This window comes from Halichoerus grypus, chromosome 4 (assembly GCF_964656455.1).
Source record: "Halichoerus grypus chromosome 4, mHalGry1.hap1.1, whole genome shotgun sequence".
NCBI lineage: Eukaryota > Metazoa > Chordata > Mammalia > Carnivora > Phocidae > Halichoerus > Halichoerus grypus.
Window position 1 is genome coordinate 85,552,027 of NC_135715.1, and position 22,648 is coordinate 85,574,674.

Consider the following 22,648-nt stretch of genomic DNA (forward strand, 5'->3'; position numbering starts at 1 on the left):
AATCTAGAAAATATAATTTACGTAGTTCATTTTTAAATACAATGTAATTTTATTAAGCCATTTTTTAAGCATAATCGTTTTATATTTCTTCAGAAACACAAGCAAAGTACCTCCTGTGTGCAAATAACAGATATGATGAAAAGTAGTTCAAATAATTTTATAAACGGGGAATATTATTAGCTTACGTGCTAAGGTCATGCTGGGCAAACTAACATTTATAAAAGTGCTAAAATAAATCAATACTTACAAGTATATAATGTCTGAATACATAATTGATTTTGCCTGCATTGCTTTTTGATATAAGCTGGCGGTGGAAATTATAAAATTCCTCATAACCAATCTCAGAGTAGAAAATCACCACTGGGCTTTCAGGATTAGATGAGGGGTATCTGTGATCTCCTTTGAACAATAAAGGTTTGGGTCTGAAAATAAATATTAAAAGCTTAAAACTTTTTTTCAGTTTTTATTTCAATTCCATTTAGTTAACATATAGTGGCTATATTAGTTTGAGGTATACAATATAGTGATTCAACACCTCCATACAATACCTGGTGCTCATCACAAGTGCACTCCTTAATCCCCATCTGTTTCACCCATCCTCCTACCCCCCTTAAAATTTTAAACTTAAAAAAGTTCTTAAACACTAAAAACAGTACAAGATAGCTACAGCAGCAATAACTTAAGATTATAAGCAACTTAATACAAAGAATATCAAAATCTGAAATAGTTTTCAGTTAGTAAGAATACTGTTAGATATTAGTCTTACTTATTCATGACTAAAAATAATAAAAGTATATTATATAAATACCAACTATAAAAATGCAGGCTTTGATTCATAATTGTTACCAATTCCTAAAGAAGGATGAAAGCCAGAAAAAGGAAACATATCCACATTTCACAATACTAAAACTTTAGTAAGTTTTTCTACTATATAAATAGATTATTCTTTCTTTTTTTTTTAATTTTTATATATTTTAGAGAGAACGAGAACATGAGCAGGGAGAGGGGCAGAGAGAGAGGAGAGAGAATCTCAAGCAGACTCCGCACTGAGCACAGTGCCCAACGCAGAGCTCAATCCCACAACCCTGAGATCAGGACCTGAGCTTACATCAAGAGTCAGATGCTTAAATGACTGTGCCACCCAGGCACCCCTAAATAGATTATCCTTTTATCTGAAAACATAAGTACAAATAATGTGAAAAGACAGGATGCTTTAAGCACATAAATGCCAACACAGCATCTCCCTCCTCCAAATTTTTACTACTATGATCTTCCTACTAAATGATTTAAGTTTTCCTCCTGAATTTTATAACTCCACCCTCACAAAAAATTCCCTAATAATGGTATCAAGATATTAATAGATGTTGGGGGCCTCGGTGGCTCAGTCAGTTGGGTGTCTGATTCTTGGTTCCGCTCAGGTTGTGATCTCAGGGTCATGAGATTAAGCCCCACGTTAGACGCGGAGTCTGCTTAGGGTTTTCTCTCTCCTTCTGTCCCTCCCGACTCACTCGCTCGCTCTCTCAAAAAAAAAAAAAGATACTAATCGATCCTATTGCACAGACTTTATGACCTGCCATTCCCTCTTACAATAAACTATTTTATAATAAACTATTCCATCAAAAGTAAAGACATATAAATACGGATGTTCACTATAACCTTACCATAATAACAAAAACAAAAAAATAGGAAACAATTTTAAAAACTATCAGTAAAAAATGATGGGACATTCTTACATAGTTATTTTGCACGCATTAAAAATAATGAGGTACACCTACATGTACTAATGGAAAGAAACCTCTTGTAAAAATAAACCTACATATCTGTATAAATTTATAACCACAGAAAAAAGTCTAAAACAATATGACAAACCATTAAAAATAGTTACCATCTCTCAGAAGAGGAGACAACATCGCTCTTTTCTTTATGAAGCCCTACATTATTGTTTTAACAAGTTAAAGAAAGAGTTTTTTTAAATCAATTATGTTTACTCCAAGGGAACAGCACTTTACCATACAAGCCATTTCGAATGTCCATTCCTGGACCTGGAGATAGCTGGAACACGCACCCCATTTTCTGGTTGTCATTCTGAGTAAAAGGCTCTCATGCCATTTAGTGAGCAGAGAACAAGTGCTGGGCAGATAATCTTACTAAAGAAGAACTACCCTGCCTAAAACACTCTTCTGGTACAGCAGAGCAACACCACAGAACGATCACTGTTATCTCTAAGAAGGTACAATGCAGTTACTGCCACAGCCAGACAGCAAGAGGCACCTGTTATATCTGTCCACCACAGGAAACCTACCATTAAGCAAAAAAGCCAGCCCATTAATTACCAATTTAATATTCAAATTAAGCTTGCAATTATCTTTTAAATAGTCTCCTTTGTCTGAAACTAATAATACTCTGAGAGATCATTATCATTAATATCATTACTTCAGGCACTGGCTTTAATACACAGGTATTCTTTACTAAGCTAATGACAAAGCCTATGTAATTTCTCAAACAGTCATTACTAAATAAGAACAGTAACATTAAGTACTCTTATTATCTCCATTTCGAAATGAGATAGGGAAAGAAAGGTTAAGTAATTTGCCTAAGTTTACAAAACTATTTTAAGTAATGGAGCTGGGATTCAAATCTAGTCAGTCTGGCTCCAGAATCCATACTCTAAGCAACTGTACCTATAGACTATAAAACCCGTAAGAAAAATCTGATGGTAGATTTGATACAGAAGAAAGCATAATGCAATGTGTGACATTTACATGAAGAAACATACAATCTACCTTTCAGATGCTTTGAGGAGAAGAGTCTCAAGGGTGTCAGAATCACAGGTCTTCTTTCCATGCACAGAGAAAAATGAATTACATCCTTCTGGTGGAGGCTCATCAGCTGCTATCTGCCATTTAAGACACAAGACATTCTTGTAATGATCTCTAACCAAAGAGTAAGGACGTGAATACTCTAAATAGGTAATTAGATGGCAATGAAATAACATCAGTAAAAGCAAAAATTAACATCTACTGAACCCCCATGATGTGACAGGATTTAAGAGTTTTTATGCATCATTGTTTCTTATGTATTATTTCATCTAGCTCCTCCCAATATCACCCCAATAGGTAGGTGTTAATATCATCCCCAAAACAGAACTTTAAAATTCTATCTCAGAAAATAACAAAAGATGTCCAAGGAACACAGTATGTACCTTGAAGAAAACTAAGCTTACAAATTTCAACTTTAAGCATCAAAGTGTAACTACACAGTCCCTATTAAGTATTTTAAGTCCATATAATAAATATAATATGCAAATTAACTTGGAACCCCTCTCTGAAATAGGAAGAATGACACAGAATCTAAAAAAGTAACTGGATCTAAAAAGGAATATAGATGGAAGATAAAATTATCTACGAAGCATAGTAAGATATTCCAGGGAAAGGCTGAATGAGACATGAGTTTATGTTTAAAGTGAAATGCATAAATGCCAATGCATAATGAGACAAGTCAAGCTGCAACTTTAATGGGAGGCATATTGAGAAGAATGAGTATGAGATGGGAAAAGAAAGGATAGAGTGACAAGTACTGCTGTGTGCACTGATGTCACTTATGTAATATATTAATATTAAGATGTCGTTTTCTATAAATGTAAGAGAAATAATTCAGAGGTAGAGAAATGGAAAGCTTGCCATGAAAAACTGACATGAAAACTTTTCATTACATTCTTCATTTTTTTTTGTGAATTATTCTAAAACTTACACACACAAAGAAAAGAAAGAATAGTATGATAAAGCCCCATGTACCCATGACCCAGCTTCAGTATTATCAACTCATGGCCAATCTTATTTCATCCACCTTCCTGCCACACTCCAATGGATCATTTTGACACAAATCCCAAATAATATTTCATTTGTAATGTTTCAGTGTGTCTCAATAAAAGAGAAGAGATTTTTTTTAAATACCTCATTACCACCCTTTAAAAAAGTAATAAAATTCTGCATAGATGGCAACTGGCAATATAGTCTTTCAATCTTCCCAAGTTCCCTCATTAAAACAGAGCAACTAGATAGCCAATAGAACACATATAACAAACTGAATGGGAAAAAATATCCCTATGACATAAGACCTGCAGGTATTAGATGCCATGGGGAAGGAAGCAGAGGGATGTTTAATAAGAGATTCTGATGATCCTGACAACAAGAAAACCAAAGAGCCAACAGGTTTTCACTATAAAGTATGGTGGGCCAACGCATTTGTTCAATCTAGTACTAGGTGAGCACAAGGAGGCCCATGAAAAGGTTAAAGGGCTTAGGGCAGTTTAGCTGCTCTGAACTCTCAAAACTCACAGGCTAGGAGACTTGCAAGGACAGGACCCCACTGTAAGAAGAAACTGCTGAGGGTCCAATAAAACTTGGAGAGCGCAGAGATATAGAGACAACTAAAGAGAAAGTCCAGTGAAAGTGCAGGAGGGGAATAAAGGAAATCTCAAAAACCATACCACCATTTTTTTTAAGCCACCGTATTTTTTAACACTACCTAAAATCAACAGAAGAGGGAGCCATGCCAACCTTTAAAAGATAAGGAAACCAATTTCACATCAAAAGGAGCAGAAAAGTCTCAATGTCAAATCCCACACAATGCTAAGAAAAGGGAGGGGGAGGAATAGAGTAACATCCTTATTTTTATAGATGAGGACTGTACAACAGAAATTTCAGCAACAAGAGAAATCTTCTACATCTATACTGTCCAATGTGGTAGCCACTTGCCACCTGTGACCATTAAACACTTGAAATTTGGCTGATGGAACTGAAGAGCTAAATTTTTTATTTCATTTAATCTTAACTTATTTAAATTTAAATAGTCACGCATGGCTACTGGTTACCATACTGGAGAGCATAGCTAATAAAGCCATGTCAGAAAAACACAGCCAAAAAACAGATGGAAATGTGAACTACTATTTCAAACAAGTTAAAATACATCAAGAAAATTATACTAGACGTAAAGAAGAACCTAAGGCAGAATTAGAAAAACTCAGAAGTGAGGCAAAAGACTCGAGAAAAGAATCTGTAAAAGAGAAATCATTGTAGAAATGAAGACTAAACTAGAAGGGGCACAAAAACATGAGAAGTAATGACTTAAGAGAAATAGAAGATGAAAGGAGGAAATATTTAAAAATCAAAAAGAAATAAAGAGAAAGGAATTCAGAGAAAGTGACAATGAAGCTGGGCAAAGAAAGTTCAACATACAGAGACAGAGATGATATGAATTCCAAAACAAGGGACTAAAACAAACTATAGTAAGTTTTTAAGAAAACTTTCTTGAAATAAAAAATGATCTGAAACTCGGTATTAATAAGAACATACTGGATACCTGAGAATATTGACCCAGAACAATCACTCTTCAATTTTTTCAAAGTCATAATTCACTAGAATATAGTGTAAGCTATATTAAAGAAAAATTTTAAATCCTTCAGGCCTCTAGACAAAAAGACCAAGACACTTTAAGGGAAAGAATATAAGATATCATCCAACTTTCTGCAAGATTTTATGCTAAAAGAAAATGAAATATGTTTTAGCCAAGGAAAGAAGATATAAAGCAAGGACTTTATATCTAACATATATAAACATGCAAAACTGAGGAAATATTGTTCCTATGAGCCCCTCTTGAGGAATCTACCAGTAAGCAAGACTCAGGAAAGCCAACTGACTAAAGACATGTAGCAAAAGGACTGGTTGTGAGCATTAAAGATATAAATTATTTATAGAACTAAGACTAAATGAGGGTTGAGGGGGAGAGTATAATACGAAACATCTATGCTCTAGGTAGAATATATTCATTTTTAAAAATGGGGATAACTAGGCCAAAGAAAAATTTTTAACTGTTTATAGAAAATGTAATTGTGGGGGCACCTGAAGTGGCTCAGTCAGTCTGACTCTTGATCTCAGCTCAGGTCTTGATCTCAGTTCAAGCCCCGCATTGGGCTCCACGCCGGGCGTGGAGCCTACTTAAAAAAAAAAAGAAAGAAAGAAAGAAAGAAAGAAAGAAAAAGAAAATGTAATTGTGGAAACGGTATGACTACTGTTATTAAGGTTACTGTGTATGTAACGTGGATAAAACAAACAAGTAAACCACAAGACAGTCTAATTCTATCATCCCTTATAACCTTGAGAACCAATATTCTCAGTGTGGAAGAAAAGACCTACAGATGTAACAAAGTAGTCCTGAATCTGAATTGGAAATATCAGTATGAACTCATGAAGTATTTCATCTTTGCATAGCTTTATATATTTTGCCTTTAGATATGCACATAGTCACCTCCTACCTCTGCCCATTTAAAAGGTCTAAGAACAAGGACCAACCCATTTGCAATGAGTATCCCTAATGCCTAGATAGTGCTCTTAAAATATCATTCCCACCAAAAGAAAACAAACAAATTTTAATGAACCTCCTAGAGAAAGAGCTGATCTCAAATCTAAGGTCAGAGATATACAAGATAAATCTGAAACTACTTACCATACCAGATAGCAAGGAAGCAATCAAAGACTACCCGCACTGCATCAAAAGAACTCAGTAGAAGACTCATATTTTGTTTTCTGAAGTTAGTACAAAGCTCAGCAATCAAAACAGATAGTACTTTCATAAGTAAAGACATACCAACCAATGGAGTAGAATAAAGAGCCCAGAAGTAAACCCTCATATATATGCTCAACTGATTTTCAACAAGGGTGCCAAGACCATTCAATAGAAAAAAGGACAGTCTCTCAACAAACGATACTGGGAAAATAGGTATCTACAGGCAAAAATGAAAATGGACTCTTACTCTATACCATATACAAAAATAAATTCAAAATGGATCAAAGACCTAACTTGAGAGCTAATATGGTAACCATAGAACTCTTAGAAGAAAATATAGGGGTAGGGGCGCCTGGGTGGCTCAGTTGGTTAAGCGACTGCCTTCGGCTCAGGTCATGATCCTGGAGTCCCTGGATCGAGTCCCGCATCGGGCTCCCTGCTCGGCAGGGAGTCTGCTTCGTCCTCTGACCCTATCCCTTCTCATGTGTTCTCTCTCTCTCAAATAAATAAATAAAATCTTTAAAAAAAAAAAAAAAAAAAGAAAATATAGGGGTAAAACTTCATGACATTGGATTTGGTAATGACTTCTTGGATACGACACCAAAAGCAAAGGCAACAAAAGAAAAAACAGATAAAACAGACTTCATCAAAATTAAAAATTCTGTGTATCAATGGACACTATCAACAGTGAAAAGGCAACCTATAGAACATGAAAAAAATATTTGAAAAGTATATATCTGATAAATGATTACAAGAACAAAAACAACAACAACAAAACAACAAAAACAATCCACCTGAAAAATGGGTAAAGACAAATAATGGACAAATCTCCAAAGAAGATACACAGATAGCCAATAAACACATGACAAGATGCTCCACATCGCTGGTCATTACGGAAATGAAAATCAAAACCACAAGACACTACTTCCTACCCATGAGGACAGCCATTATCAAAACAAAGAAAATAACAAGTGTTGGGAAGTATGTGGAAAAAGTGAAATCCTGGTACATTACTGGTGGGAATGTAAAATGGTGCAGCTGCTGTGGAAAACAGTTTGGCAATTCCTTAAAATGTTAAACACAGAATTGCCACATGATCCATGAATTACACTCTTCTGTATACACCCAAAAGAACTGAAAACAGAGACTCAACCAGACAGTCATAAACCAATGTTCCAAGCAGCATTATTCACAATAGCCAAAGGAAGAAACAATCCAAATGCCCATCAACAGATGAATGGATAAATCAAATGTGTTGTATACATCCAATGGAATATTATTCAGTTATAAAAAGAAATTAAATTCTGATACATGCTACAACACGGATGAACCTTAAAAACATCATGCTATGTGAAATTAAGCCAGACACAAAAGGACAAACACAGTATGATTCCACTTAAATGAGGTATCTAAAATGGACAAACTCAGAGCTAGAAAATAGAATTGTGGTTACCAAGCATGAGGGGGGAGAGGAGAGGGGGGATGGGCAGTTATTATTTGAGGAGTAGAAAGTTTCAGTTTGCAAGACAAAAGGAGTTCTAAAGATGAATGGTGGTGATGCCTGCACAACAATAAGAATGTCCTGAATACCACTGAACTGTACACTTAAATTAATGGCCAAGACGATAAATCTTACTTTATCTACATTTTCCCACAATAAAAAAAGAGTTGAAACAAAAAACTAAATGGTTAAAGTAAAAGGATGCTAGTGAATCAAACTCATTCAAAAACCTGGTAAATAGCAGGAAAGAATCAATTATGTATTCTGCCTTCCCCATGTGAACAGTACCAGGTGAGGATATGTACAACAACAAAAAAAATGAGCGTCACCACTTCACAACCCCCAAAGAATTAATGGATTAAGCATAGAGCAGTAACGACTGCTAAATCAAAGAGAAGAAAGACATTAGGTATCTCCTCATGAAACAGAGCACTACCTTTACACTTGCCAAAAGGATGAAACACAATTCTCATTGAGCCTCTGGATCAGCTGCCAATGTGCAGGAAACAGAGGACAGAGAATAAGTTGAACCGCATCCTGAGTATGTGGTCAACAAAATACAGACTGTGAAAAAATTTATTCAAAGAAAGGAAAGGGATAGAAGAAGAACCTATAAATTCAACGCCCCCCACAAAAAAAATTATCAAAATTTTTATAACTCAGCAAGACTAAACTATTGTGTGGAGATGCACTCTTAGGCAATATAATGATAAAGAAGTGCAGCAAGTCATTTCAACAGAGGTTGATAAAGTAGTTCCTGTTGGAGGGTGAAAGGTAGCTGTGATGAGAGCAGAGCACAAGAAGGGCGGACTGCCAAAGGGCCTGGCTAAGTTCTATTTCTTGACCTGAAAGAAAATTACAAGTGCTCCCTTTGCAAAAATTCATTACACCACATATTTCTTGTGAGTGGTTTTCTATGCCTGTTTTATTTTATAATAAAATAGCGGTTTTAAAACTAACATTTCTTTTACATCAAATATATGATCGGTGTATGCTCATCTTCGCTTCTCTCATCTTTTTTTTTTATGGGAGTCTGTTCAACTCAAAATCCAACAAGATTCACACATTGCATTAAGTTGACATATACTTTAAGTCTCTCTTGACGGTCTTCCTTCCCTCCTTTCTTTCCTTGTAACATTTGTTGAAGGAATCAGATCATTTAAACTACAAATTTTCCTACATTCCAGATTTTCCTGTTACCCCTGTGATATTGCTTCGTATTTCCCATCCCCTGAATTTCCTGTGAACTGCTTTGAGATCTACAGGCTGTGATCAGATTCATGGTCAATTGGTTTAACACGACTATGCCTCCTACACTGTGTTGTGTAAATGAAGTCTGGTAGTTTCATTTTTGTGTGGATATTCTTTTCTTCTTAAGTGAAAATAAGTGCAAATTATGGTTTTTTACTAAAAAAAAAAAAACCTGTGATCTGAAGATTTAATGTCAGCTTTGCTTTCTATTTATAAAGAAATCCTCAGAAATTTCAATCAGAAAAGTTATAGCTCTGTAACACAATGCCAGGAGAATCGCAATATATCCAATCATCACGTTATACAACCCCTAAAAAATATTGTTATCTCTAAGCACTGAACTTACCTGCTGGAAGGCTTGAATTGTAGCTGAATACGAATGAAGGGACAGACAAAATTTCAACAAATTCTGCTGTAGAGGTGACAGAAACTGAAATGCAGCTTCTAATATTGCATGATAATAGGAATAATCAGTACCTGTCAAAGAAGAACATTATCCAAAATAATTATATACAACTAGACGTATCCAAATAAGATAGTTCATAAAGTATAAAGCTACGTGTTACAGAGGTATATGGTGGCAAAATTTTACCACTATCCTATCTTGAACTGTTGTCAAATGCTTAGAATTCTCTAGAGTACAGGAAGTAATTGGACTCTTCCTCTCTTCTTCCCTTTGTTCACACTATTCCCTCTACCTGGACCGTAACGGTCCCACTTACCGGGATGACTAACTCCTACCTACCTCCACAAGAAGAATTCAGCTGTGACATCACCTACTCTGCAAAGTCACTCCCAATCCCTACCCCATGCCTCACTGGACCAAGTACATCTCTTCTTTGGTCCCATAATATTTTTCTCCTTACCTCTTTCATTTATCACATCATTACTAAATTATTTACTCACTATCTACCTCTTCCCAAATAGTTTTTGAGCCCCCATAGGCAGAAGTTATAATGTATTTATCTTTGTATCCCCAGTGCCTACCATATGTTTGTTACCTACTCAAATAACCCAGCAAAACTGAGCAGTGTGATGAGGAAGTACAGAGTATTAAAGGATATTAACAAAATTGTAGTTTGGAAAGAAGCATTTAAAAACTGCAACAAACTATCTGAGGGGGAAAAAAATACACGTACCAGTATCAAAAAATCCCCAGGATATATTATTAAAGCGCAAGGTACAAAACAATGTACAGTTGACCCTTGGATAACACAGGGTTTAGGGGCATCAACCGCCCCATGCAGTCAAAAATCCACGTATAACTTTGACTCACCAAAACTACTAATAGCCTACAGGTGACAGGAAGCAATACCGATAACATAAAAGTCAATTAACACACATTTTGTAGGTTATATGCAATTTTATACTGTAATCTTACAATAAAGTAAGCTAAAGAAAATGTTATTAAGAAAATCATAAAGAGAAAATACATTTAAGTACTATACTGTGTTCACAGAAAAAAATCTGAGTATAAGTCGACCCATGAAGTTCAAACCCATGTTATTCAAGGGTCAACTGTACATAGTGAGCTATCTTTTTTACTGTAAGAAAGAATGAGAAATAAGAATACATATGATGTATTTGTTGTTAAAAAAAAAAAACACTGAAGGCTAAACAAAATAATTTAAATAGTTATAAAAAGCAGGGAAGAAACAGGAGCGGGGACAGGGAGAGAACAAGATGTTTCTGTATAAGCATTTTATAAGCTTGACTAGTAAATCATATATTATGTATCAAAAAAAGTTTTTAAGGAATATAACTAACGTTTTGAAAAGCAAAATACAAAAGATTCTATATGGCATTAGCATCTTCTAAGTAGAAAAAGACATCAGAAAGAAATACTTAAAATGTTGCCAGAATGTTAATGGTCAATACCTTTGGGTGGTGAGACAATGAATAATATTTCAAATAAAATATTTAACATATTTTTATGATCACTTCCAAGAATTCATACCCCCAACTTTAACCAAGAACATATTATCATTTATATTGAGGAAATTTCATTTTAAATGTCAGAGTTCAAATTTCATTATAAGACCCACGTCGATAAATTTGTTTTATGAAATTGTATACTAAAAGTAAAATGATTTTTTTCGATAATGCAAACAATTCCAGTTGACTCTAAATTATGTAACTCAAACTACAGATGTTTGCTCAAACCTTTATGTACTAATATCACAAAAAAATTCAGACTTGACTTTTAAAATTTGTATTATTTTTAATAAAAATCAAAAAGTTAAAAAACAATTCAGTTAAATATTAATAGCAGTCACATTGTTTTCACACATTTGCTCTTCAACAAGGCCTGTCAATGTAACATTCAAGGTTTTAGCTACCTGTGTATCCACATCTTTGACTAGTTATGTTTATACTACAAACATCTACAAAGCTTACACTGAACTAGAAAGTGGGAATGCACATTATAAACTGTAAACAAGTGATACAGTTGACATTGTCATTCATTTGATACCTTGACACTCAAGTTGTGGGTGGCTGGCAGGCATAACGGGAAGCATTTTGGATGGCACTAATTTAACGATACCGAACCTAACATAATAGATGAGTTGTGTAATTAGTTCATAACAAAAGAAAAAGGGAATAAAATCAATGGTAATTAAGTTAATACTTAATACTAAGTAATTTTAAATGAATTTGACTGCTACAAAATATCCACATAGCACTTCTAATAAAACAACACAAAAGAACAAAAACAAGGCGGGGGGGGGGGAAGAAATCAAAGGCAGTACTTATAGCCAAAGTTATAAACTGCTTCAAAAGTATTAGTTTGTGTTGGCTCTGCTGGCTACCATCACAAATCTAGTCATTAAAGATAAAAACATTTTCCATTAATTGCCATGCCACAAATACTGTGAAAGAGACCATTTTTTTCTAATATTTTCCCAGATACCAAAGTCAAAGAAGCATTTGCTTCAATTTTACCGTGATGATCGGATGATCCAATATTTTGACTGGCTTCTACAAAATTCCAAAATTTCTCTTGACTGTCTTCTGCTAAAAACTCACTGGGAGAAAAGGGGGGAAATATCAGAAATAAAACAACTTAATAAAATCTTCTAATATAAGCTACATTACTAAAGAAGAGTAAAAATAGGTTTTTAAGTTTCCAAATGTCCAGAGTTTGGCTTTTATAATATATATTATACACAAGCATGTATAATATATATTCTAATGATAAGCAAGTCTTATTAGCTTATTGGCTATTAATAACTAATTAGCTTAGTAGCTTATTCACTTATTCATATTAATAGCCTAATAGGTATTCCATAAGAAACCTGGAATAATAATGTAACAAGAGGGAAGTCCCAATATAAATAAAGCTTATGAAACCCCATTTTGTGAAAATGCTTTTGGTAGTAGAAGTAGAATTAAGAACTGATAATTCTGGTACTAGTTCTGCTCACTTATTTTCTGAAAGAACTTTCAAAGAACAAAAAATATGTTTTGCCTAAGGTTCTCCCAAGGAAACCGTGAACCCTAAAAAAATTTCTAGGAGACTAAAGGAAGCATGTTGTAATCTTTTAACATCCATAAATCCAAATTTTCAAGATCACCAAATTTCAGTTTAATAAAATAAGTTCTTAGAACTTAACACCACCTTAATTTTTTCTTGACTTTACTCTACAGATCTAAATAATGGCCGTTCTAAATTTCCCTTCATTCCAGAGTCTAAAATCCCTAAAAGAAAATGTGTGTATTGATTGAATGATTCATGTAAATTGGTTATCTTCTCCTCTGAGACAGAATACTAATGTAGTGGTGATCTTTCACTGTCTTAAAGCAAACTACAGATCTGGATCTCAGCTTACCTAGCCAAAGGAAGACTTTCCCATTACTTGTCAACACTGGGGTGTACAACTCTCACTCTACTCCACAGCTAGACACAGAAATATGGGAAAAATAAGAAACATTTCCTGGTAATACAGCCTCTCTAAAAACAGGTTTCTGAAAATACCCATTATCATAATGTATTAAATTATTTAGTACCTCCTTGAATGTGGCATTTTTCTAGGCTTTCTAGTAACTAGTACAGACATCATACCAACCCTATAATAGCTTATGATCAAGAAAACAGATACTAAGACAAATAGATTATGATATGCAAATAAACGCTAAATTCATGAATTAAAGCTGCATTCACAAGATAAGCTTGTGGAAGAGGGGGAAAGGATAATACACTCAAAGGTTGTAATGGTGAAAACAAGGATTCACTGAAGCTAAGACCTTCCTGTAAAGGCCATCTGCAAATAAATATATGCTCCTCATATAATTACAGGAAAATTTGAAGTATATTGTCTTCTTCATCCCCACTGCATAAATAAGTCTTACAACATCTAAGTTTCAAACAGTCTTAAGAAATTATTGACTAGATCCACTGAACTAATCCAAGGAAGGTAAGAACAATACAAGACAATATTAAAAGGGATGCTGCCATTTGTTTACAGTATATTTTTGTTTGCTTTTCATTTTAAATGGTTTTTAGCTTCTTATTCTTATTCCATGAGTAAAACATCTACAGTTTTTCAAATGAAATTATATGATGTCTAGGATTTGTTTTAAAATACTCCAGCAGGATAAGGGAGGAGGGTGGTGGTAGTTATGGGTTACTGGACTTGAGTTGATAATTGCCAAAACTGAGTGACAGGTAGAGAGAGAGCACATTATATGTACCATTCTCTCCACTTACAAATGTTTTGAAAGATCACAATAAAAAGTTTTTAGTCTATGACAGAAGAAAAAAAAACATAAACAACCTGAATGTCCACCAGATAGCATAAATCTGGTAACAAACTTGTTTTCTAGATTTCCAAAGTTATTATTGGAGATCAGAATTGGTCTTCCTTCCATAAAGAACTAGAAAGGGAAGGGAAATGAATCTTTAAGGAGGGCTTACTATGCGACAGCCACTATGCTTGGTATATTCACCCACGCCCTTAAATCCTCACAGCCACCCTGATTTATAACCATTTTTAGAATGAAGAAACTGTAACTCAGAGAGGTTACTGATTTGCTTAAGGGCACAGAGTTAGCAAATGAAAAATCTGGAATGCAAAATCAAATCTATTTGATTTATATCTCTATCATTCTGCATTCTTGGGCCACTATAGTATCTAGTACTCAATAAATGATTATTGGTTTCCATTTTAACAATAGTAGCTTTATTTATACAAGATTTCTGTTAGTAACTATGGCTGTTCAAAACATATTCAGTGTTCTACTTCAATTAAATATATATCACTTCATGAACAACCAGAAAGCTACAACTGCTTCATTAGGATCAGGCCTAATCTAAAAATATACATGGGAATATTTTTAGTTCCTAAGGGCTAGATGCAGGGAAGGTAAAGTATCTGTGGTAGCTGCATGCCTCAATGTGTAGAGAGATATTCTGTCCCCTCACCCTCACTCAGATGGACAATGCTGTGATCTGCCATCAATGTCTGCCATGGACCTGGAGGGAAGAATAGTGGCCTCAGCTACTTCTGTAGGGAAATATCAAGGATTTCTAATATGCGCAACTTATTTCTGAGTTGCCTAGACTGCCATTACCTTGGCAAAATGTCTGCAAATAGCCACAGAAGAGGACTAAAAATAGTCAACCAAAATGGCAAATGGCCAGGAAATCATGAAAAGGGGCAATGTTTGTGAAAGGAAAAGTTGGTGGAGGAAGCAGTATATATTATTCACTTCACAGAGATCAAAGAAACTGAAAAAAATGGGTTAATTAAGGCTGACAGTTTTAACATGCTTTTTCAAAAGTCCCATAAGTATATGCCATAAGAATCTTAAGACAATGTACAAAACCAAAAAATTAGTGTGAGAGTAACTGAGTAGAACTCAGTAAAGAATGTCAAGCGAAGTATTATAAAACATGTTATAGTTAATTGCACAAAATTATTTAAAAAGTATAGTAAACCTCAAACACTTAGATTTACACCAGACAAATCAGCCAAAATAAGATGGGGCGGGGGGAAGGTCAGCTATTAGAGTCCACTCAGGCAGCTTAGATCTCAAACAACCTTCGGTCACTTCACTTTTATAAGTGCCCTCTCTATCTAATAAAGTTCTGACACTGGAAGAGCTCAAACCATTTATCAAATTATAACACTGCTATGAAATAAATGCAGTAGGAATTTTTTCTTTTGGCCATTTTATTGTTGAGAAAAGGGAGGCACAGAGGAGTGATACAAGGTTAAGTCTGATCAAAAGAAAGTCCATGAGGCTCCTCAGCAAGCTAAAATCAGATCCTAAAAGTCCCACTTTCCCACTAGTCCTCTTATCAATACCAAATGAAGCTGTTTCCTTAGGAGATGCAACTATTCATAAACACAATCACCACAACAAAAACTCTTCATTCACATTTTTCTAGGGATGAAGGAGGAAATGTCAGAAGACAAAATTCTAAGTTGAAGAGTACAAAGATAGACCAAGGTTAATTGAAGTAATGCAACAGTTCAAATTTCTAACACTATCAAATTCTGAGATTTACCAACTGCTTGCCATTCAATCTACCTAAATTTATGTTTTAGGAGATTCTCTACAAGTCCTACCTATATATTATTTCAGATACAATAAAAATAAGTTTCCCTCTATAAACAAAAAACTGACTAAAAGAGAGGTATCTGGTTATTTATATTATAAACACTAACTAAAAAATACACTTGGAATACACAATTTCCCAAGAAATCATTGACTATACTGTATTTTATAGATTTTAACACACCGTCAATTTTAAGACATATCGTTTTTATGAAACACTAAAAAGGAAAATGTTACTGATTTTAACTGTAAGATAACATCTTGATTGCATTAAAATGCATCTTAATTTTGGAGATGTTAAAATGTGGAACATGTAAATCTTAGATAAAATCTAGCCATGTGCGGGGCGCCTGGGTGGCTCAGTCGTTAAGCGTCTGCCTTCGGCTCAGGTCATGATCCCAGGGTTCTGGGATCGAGCCCCACATGGGGCTCCCTGCGCTGCGGGAAGCCTGCTTCTCCCTCTCCCACTCCCCCTGCTTGTGTTCCTTCTCTCGCTATCTCTCTCTGTCAAATAAATAAATCTTTAAAAAAAAAAAAATCTAGCCATGTCCTCAGACTCCCCTCTGCGTTCTTGTATCTCAAGACCTTCTTCCAACTTCTTAGAAGGAGCAGGCCCTCTTTCCCCTCACCTTGCCAAACTCTCTTCTTTCTCTTTTATTAAACATCTCTTAAAACCTTTTTCAAATAAATAGAAAAATTCCTTTAAGTACAACTTTCTCTTCCTTTATTACCACATGTACACCTTTCTTGGAAGACAGTTTAACCAATTCAATATATTTGTCCAAAGAAGTCCCTAAGTATCTCTATGAATCAATATTATCCTATCCTACTGACAGATTCTGTGGTTCTAACAGCCTCTGACTAGCACACAGCACAATGCACACTGAAAGAGGCGCTGACTAAATGCATGTGATGATAATCTCGCTGCCTAAAAAAGCTCCTGAATACTCACTAGCAGATCCCACATTTTTACTCAAACACATTAAAGGAAAAAAAGATGTCTTCTTACCTGACTTCTAACAACAACGGAGTGGAAAACCATTTTGTCGTAAGAGAGGTTGTAATGGCTTTTGAATCTGCCTTTACTGAGGAAAACAGCCATAGTCCAGTGAATATAATCAGAAGTCCCATTTTATAGCAAACCCCTAAAAAGGGAAAAAAAAAAAAAAAAGAAAAAGGTTTTGCTACAAAGAAATGTTTAAACCTGAGTCTTGATACTTAGAGACACAAAATAACATGAAAATTACAGAAATGGAAATGCTTCTAAAATATAACAGCACCTACTATCTCCATGGTTTCAACTTGCTGAGTGACTGATACATAACTAAAGGAGTATAGATCATACACTCTTTCCTACAAAGACTCCATTTCATTTCCTGGGGCGCCTATACTATGCACAGGTATAAAAGTCAGTTGGTGGCACAGCAGGTTGCACACAAACAAAGTTTACGAAGCATGACAGTAAACAAAGCTGAGGCAGATGAAAATGTAAATGATGGGTATTAAATGGTGTCCTCCCAAAAGTCCTAACCCAGCACCTCGAAATATGAACTTATTTGGAAACAGGGTCTTAACAGAGGTAATCTAGTTAAAATGAGGTCATTAGGGTAGGCCCTAATCCAGTAAGACTGGTGTTACAAAAAAAGGAAAATGTGGACAGAGAGACAGGCATGCACTGGGAACACCATGTGAATAGACACAGGGAGAATGCCAGGGAAGACGGAGGCAGACACTGGAACTATACTGCAAACCAGGGAACTCCTAGGGCTAGCAGATGCTGGAAGAGGCAAAGAAAAGCTCCCTACAGATTTCAGAGGGAACATGATCCTGTGACACCTTGATTTAGAATGTCTGGCCTCCAAAACCAGAAGAAAAGAAACTGTCATTGCTCTAAGCCACACAATTTGATACTTTGTTACCACAGCCCTAGGGAGCTAACCAATGGGTCTTGAATATAAACGCAAATAGCAAATACCAGTTCTGAATGAAGAATGTTAGAACTCAATGGGTCCCTATCTACAAAATAAAGAAGTTGGGGTCACTGGTAAATTGGCATGGCCATCGAATGCAGGCCTCCTGAACTCCCAGCAGTAACCTCCTCAAGCACAGTGAGGTGTCCAGATCATTTCAGAAAAAGGCCTCCAGCTGCAGGTTTCTTTGGCCTGATTTTTCATCTCAGAAGACTGCCTCACAAAACCCTAATCAGACTTCCCCCAGGCTATATAAGTCAGTATCTAAGTTCCACCCATTTGAATGGGAACCCAAAGAGGACATGAATATGTGGCAAACACCAAAACAAAGTTGTGCTTCTGCATGCTAATGTCTGGTAAGGCTCACCCCAGACTCACCCCAATTCCTTGAGATACTGGTTAGAAAAGCTATTGTTTGGAGGACCAGTCAGTACCCTCTTTTTACAAAAAGCATTAACATTTGTGCCAATATCCTGCTTCATATAACACACAGTATCTCTAAAAAACAAATGGTCAAAAGCAAAATAAATTAAACCAAATAGAAAAGTTACTTTAGTTCAGGCATTGCCAGCTTAACTGATTGATTTAATTCGCTAATTAATATTAATATCCCACTTATAAATAAGCATGCATAAATAAATAAATAACCAACATTTGAAAAGACTAGGGCTAACCAACTAGACCCCTGACACTGAAACCTGTTAGCAGTGATTTCTGGCTGGGGTGGGAGGTGGGGGGTGGGGAGGGTGGCTCTTTCAGAGTGTAGCAAAAGTTACTGACATTTCCTACAGAGGGGCAAGCAAGGACCGAAACTTTTACATACAACTTCAGACCGCTCCAGAACTCTTAGACACCCTCCCCTACAGGCCCCTGAACTATAGCCTCAGAAACCTGCTCTGCATGATAGAAAAACTTGGTGAGTGAAAAGAGAGAACCTTTCAGAGTCAGGGACTTCTGATAAATTACTGCGTTTGCTACTTACTAGCAGTTTAACCATAAGCAAGTTCCCTAGTAACTTCTCTGGCCCTTGGTCTCCCAGACTCTGAAATAGGAGTACCACTATGTGCCACACCAGGACACTGTGAGAATGAAAAAGCAACATGAAAATTGCCACACCAGGACACTGTGAGAATGAAAAAGCAACATGAAAATATAGAATTAATTGTTCTAATAAAAGACATTCTCATAAGAAACCACCTTCTAAATTACAGAATAATAATGCATCATCGTTATTACATGGGCTCAAAAAAATGTCTTGGAAATACATTTTCTGTGGTTAGGGAAAAAAAAATCCTCCCCAAAAGTCACGAAACTTCTAAACTGGAGACAGAATATATGAACTATGTTCAAGCAGTACTGCACTACAGCTCTGTTTACAATTTGCCCTGAAGGGGCCTAGACATATAATCCCAAAAGTGGTAATTCTGGACTAGAAACTGGACACCACTGCCAGTAACCCCAGGCAGGCTTCATGCATAGAGTGGGGAACAGGGAGTGACAAGAGGTCCCCCAGGAAACATTAGCATTACTGAGCAATTGCTCTGGGCCAAGCATGGTGTCAGGTACTTTGCATATACCATGATATCTAGTCCTTCCACACAACTATCCAGGAGAAGTGTGGCAGCCATATCTACTTTGTTCACCACAGCAAATAGCACAGTACCTGGCAAACAGTAGATATTCTATAACTATATGGCATAATGGCTGAAACACTATCACTCTCACTTTAAAAATAAGAAAATGGAAGCTCAGAGAGGCTGAGGAACTTGCCTGACTAATAAATAGCAATGCTTGGAACCCACGTCTGCCTGTTTCTAAGTTCCACAATACTATGCTATCCCCCTGGTTGTCTGGTTTGGAAGGATAAGAATTCATACTGTGCTGACCCTGACTGAGCAAAGCTTTCTTGTGAGAACCAAGGCAAGTCCAGGGACTTTCTAGGGGCAGAGTCCTTGGGATATAGGTGACTGAGGAAAGCACAGATTCAACATGAAACCAAGCATGACAGCCTGAAGTTGGGACCAAAGCGAACTGACCAACTAGCCTGACAGATCTGTACTCAGGCTCGCTTCGGGGACAGAATGTGAGCTCCTGAAGAGCAGGGAGTTTTGTCTGTCCGGGCCACATGCTTAGCATAATGCCTGGAACACAGGAGGTGCTCCAAATGAAATAAACAAATACAGGCTTCATTCATTAAGGGAAGAATGAAAGCAAATAGAAAGAAAGGAGTGTGACACCAAGAGGAAAGATGCTAAAAAAGCCTAGGACTTAAGAAGGGTTAAAATGAAAACTATGCACCAAGACTCACCCAGAGACCCCCTTGAACTATTTTAAAAGAGAGAGAGAGTTCTTGGGGCAAGGTGTAGCACCACTGGAGATGACAGAGAAAAGTGGACATTAAAGAAGAGCTTTCCTACTTAGACCCCACATCCTTGATGCCACAGGCTAAACTCCAGGAAAAGACTGTTTTAGAGAAGTAAGAACTTCACTGAAGTGGCCTTTTGTTTCAGAATGTCTTCATTCTATGAGAATCTTATCACTCTGATCCTAGTGGTCCTTAAATGTTGTAATTTAAGTAAATATGAATACTGTGAGAAATAATAGCTGTCAGAATCTACAATGTGGCATTGCATGATCATAGGCACAATGCTTGCGGCATGGTGGGTAAATTAAAAACATTCTGTAAGTCCTAGGCCCAAATGTATTATCTGTAAGATCTAGTCTGTGGCCCATTTTCCTTAGTTTAAATTAATGACTATCTCCTATTCATTGATCTACAGTAAGATATTGGAAATATTAATAAAAATTGTATTATGGCAAAACACTTTTCACTTTTTGGAAAACAGAAGAGGCATAAAATTCTAAATCACCAACTCCTTCTTTTTCCATTTGTAAACTGAAGATAATAGCTGACAAACTCTTAAAAAACCAACTTGCACCCTGCAAGTTTACAGCCATCTGAGCTTCAACATACATAACAGTGAGGAAAAATATTAGGAAGGACCCTTCTTGAGAAATAAATTTACTTCCCAAATAATTAAACTTAATATGTATTTATACCTATTAGCAAGACCATTTGCTGTGAGCTACATAAATTTAAATTTTTATAATAGTAGTTACTATACATCTGATATGAAAATGATCACAGGTAACTGCAGGAAAGACCTAACAGAATTTTCTACATAGTTCAAGTTCTTTCCCTCAAGTTAAACGTGGGCTATAAAGTTGTCATGCTACTGTACTAAGCAATGTTTATTTCCTTTATTAAAATGAGTGTCGGGGCACCTAGGTGGTTCAGTGGTCAAGCCCAGACTCTTGATTTCCCCTCAGGTCATGATCTCAGGGTCGATAGATCAAGCCTCCCCCTTCAGGCTCAGCACAGAACCTCCTTGAGATTCTCTTTCCCTCTCCCTTTGCCCCTCCCCCTACTCTGTCTGTAAAAATAAATAAATAAAATCTTAAAAAAAAAAAGTATCAACTAAGTTTATCAAAAGCAAGCCAAGTGGAAAAGCTACAATCATCCCAAATTTTGTGGTGTTAAGTAACTATTTTAAGTGTCTTCAAATATCACACTAAAACTGGCTGGCAAGTGCACGATGAATGTTTCCAAGATAGTGTAGCACAGTAAGGTGTAAGACCTCCGGACTTCAAATGAACAAAATATGCTAGTCCTCAAATCTGGCAAGAAATGCAAAACAATCTAGTGATTTTGGCCAACGAAGAAGAACAGTTCACATCCATAACTTATTGGCGATGTACGCAGATCTTATTCTTCTGGCAGGTCCTACAAAAAGTGAAACCGGATCATTCAATCTCCAGCCAACAGATCCTCGTATTTAAATGAAAACGGCAACCAATATGCATCACGCGAATTCATTTTAGGGAAAATAGAAATCTATTAAAAGATCAAGTCGTTCTCCAATCAGAGTCCTGCAAACTGCTGGTTCTCAATCTACTTAGGGTCAGGTTTGGTCTAAATTCAGGTTAGGGCACTTCCCCCACCTCCTTCTGCACTTGGGCACACGGGTCTCAAAGCTCTTCAATGAAGGCTCAAAACCGCTAAAGAGAGCCCGCGGCCACTCTCGCTGAAGCGATACCTTGCCCAGAAGACCACTGAGGGCAACTTGGGGGACTCGCATATAGGGACAGGACTGGGGCACGGAAGGGGAAACTGAGTCAGGGAAGAAGCGGAAGCTCAAGGTGACCGGGGCACGGGGTTGCCTCGCGTCCCAGACCCTCTCCCCGTCCACGAGACCTCCCCACGCCACGCCAGGAGTACCTGTCAACGGCCGCGCAGCCGCGACACACGCGCCGCCCGAGTCCCCCTTCCTGCCCATGCTGGGACCGCGCTTCGTCCGCGACGATGCCAGCGACAACGCTGGGGCGGGGCGGTGACGGTGGCGGCAGCGGCTGCGCCAGTGAGCGGCCGACACGCGCCTTTCCCGCGGCTCCCCTCACAAGCCGGTCTCGCAGAGCAATTGACCAACTACCTACAGCCTTTTACTTCCGCTTCCTAATGGCGAGGGCCGGAGGACTTCCGGCTACCGAGTCGCGGTCGGGGCAGCCTAGAGCGTCGCATGGTCGCCATCTTGTATCGGAGGAAGCCCCCACTTCCGTCTTTGGTCGCGCTGTGTAGTGTAGTTGGGGAGGACGGCACCTTTAAAGTCTAGGGAATGGGACTAGGACTGACCGCTGAGACCGAAAAACCGTACCAGGTGATGAAGCCGCATGCGGGTTTCAGCCTCTTTTCCGACTTGGACTGTGGGGCACTTCGGAGTGTACTTCCTTAAACCCTTACATT

General features: G+C 36.9%; 1 protein-coding gene across 2 annotated transcripts in view; it reads right to left on the reverse strand.

Annotated features, from left to right (window-relative positions):
* UGGT1 (UDP-glucose glycoprotein glucosyltransferase 1) overlaps positions 1 to 22,335 on the reverse strand; it is a 115,188-nt gene extending 92,853 nt beyond the window's left edge. For both annotated transcript variants that reach the window (XM_036099525.2, XM_036099524.2), the window contains exons 1-6: positions 22,127 to 22,335; positions 16,887 to 17,022; positions 12,260 to 12,342; positions 9,663 to 9,793; positions 2,784 to 2,896; positions 248 to 422 (exon numbers count right to left, since the gene is read on the reverse strand). In XM_036099525.2, coding sequence (XP_035955418.1) covers positions 248 to 422; positions 2,784 to 2,896; positions 9,663 to 9,793; positions 12,260 to 12,342; positions 16,887 to 17,022; positions 22,127 to 22,184 — 696 coding nt within the window. In that variant the 5' untranslated portion in view covers positions 22,185 to 22,335. The remainder of the gene's footprint in view (positions 1 to 247; positions 423 to 2,783; positions 2,897 to 9,662; positions 9,794 to 12,259; positions 12,343 to 16,886; positions 17,023 to 22,126) is intronic.
* Positions 22,336 to 22,648: the final 313 nt, after the last annotated feature.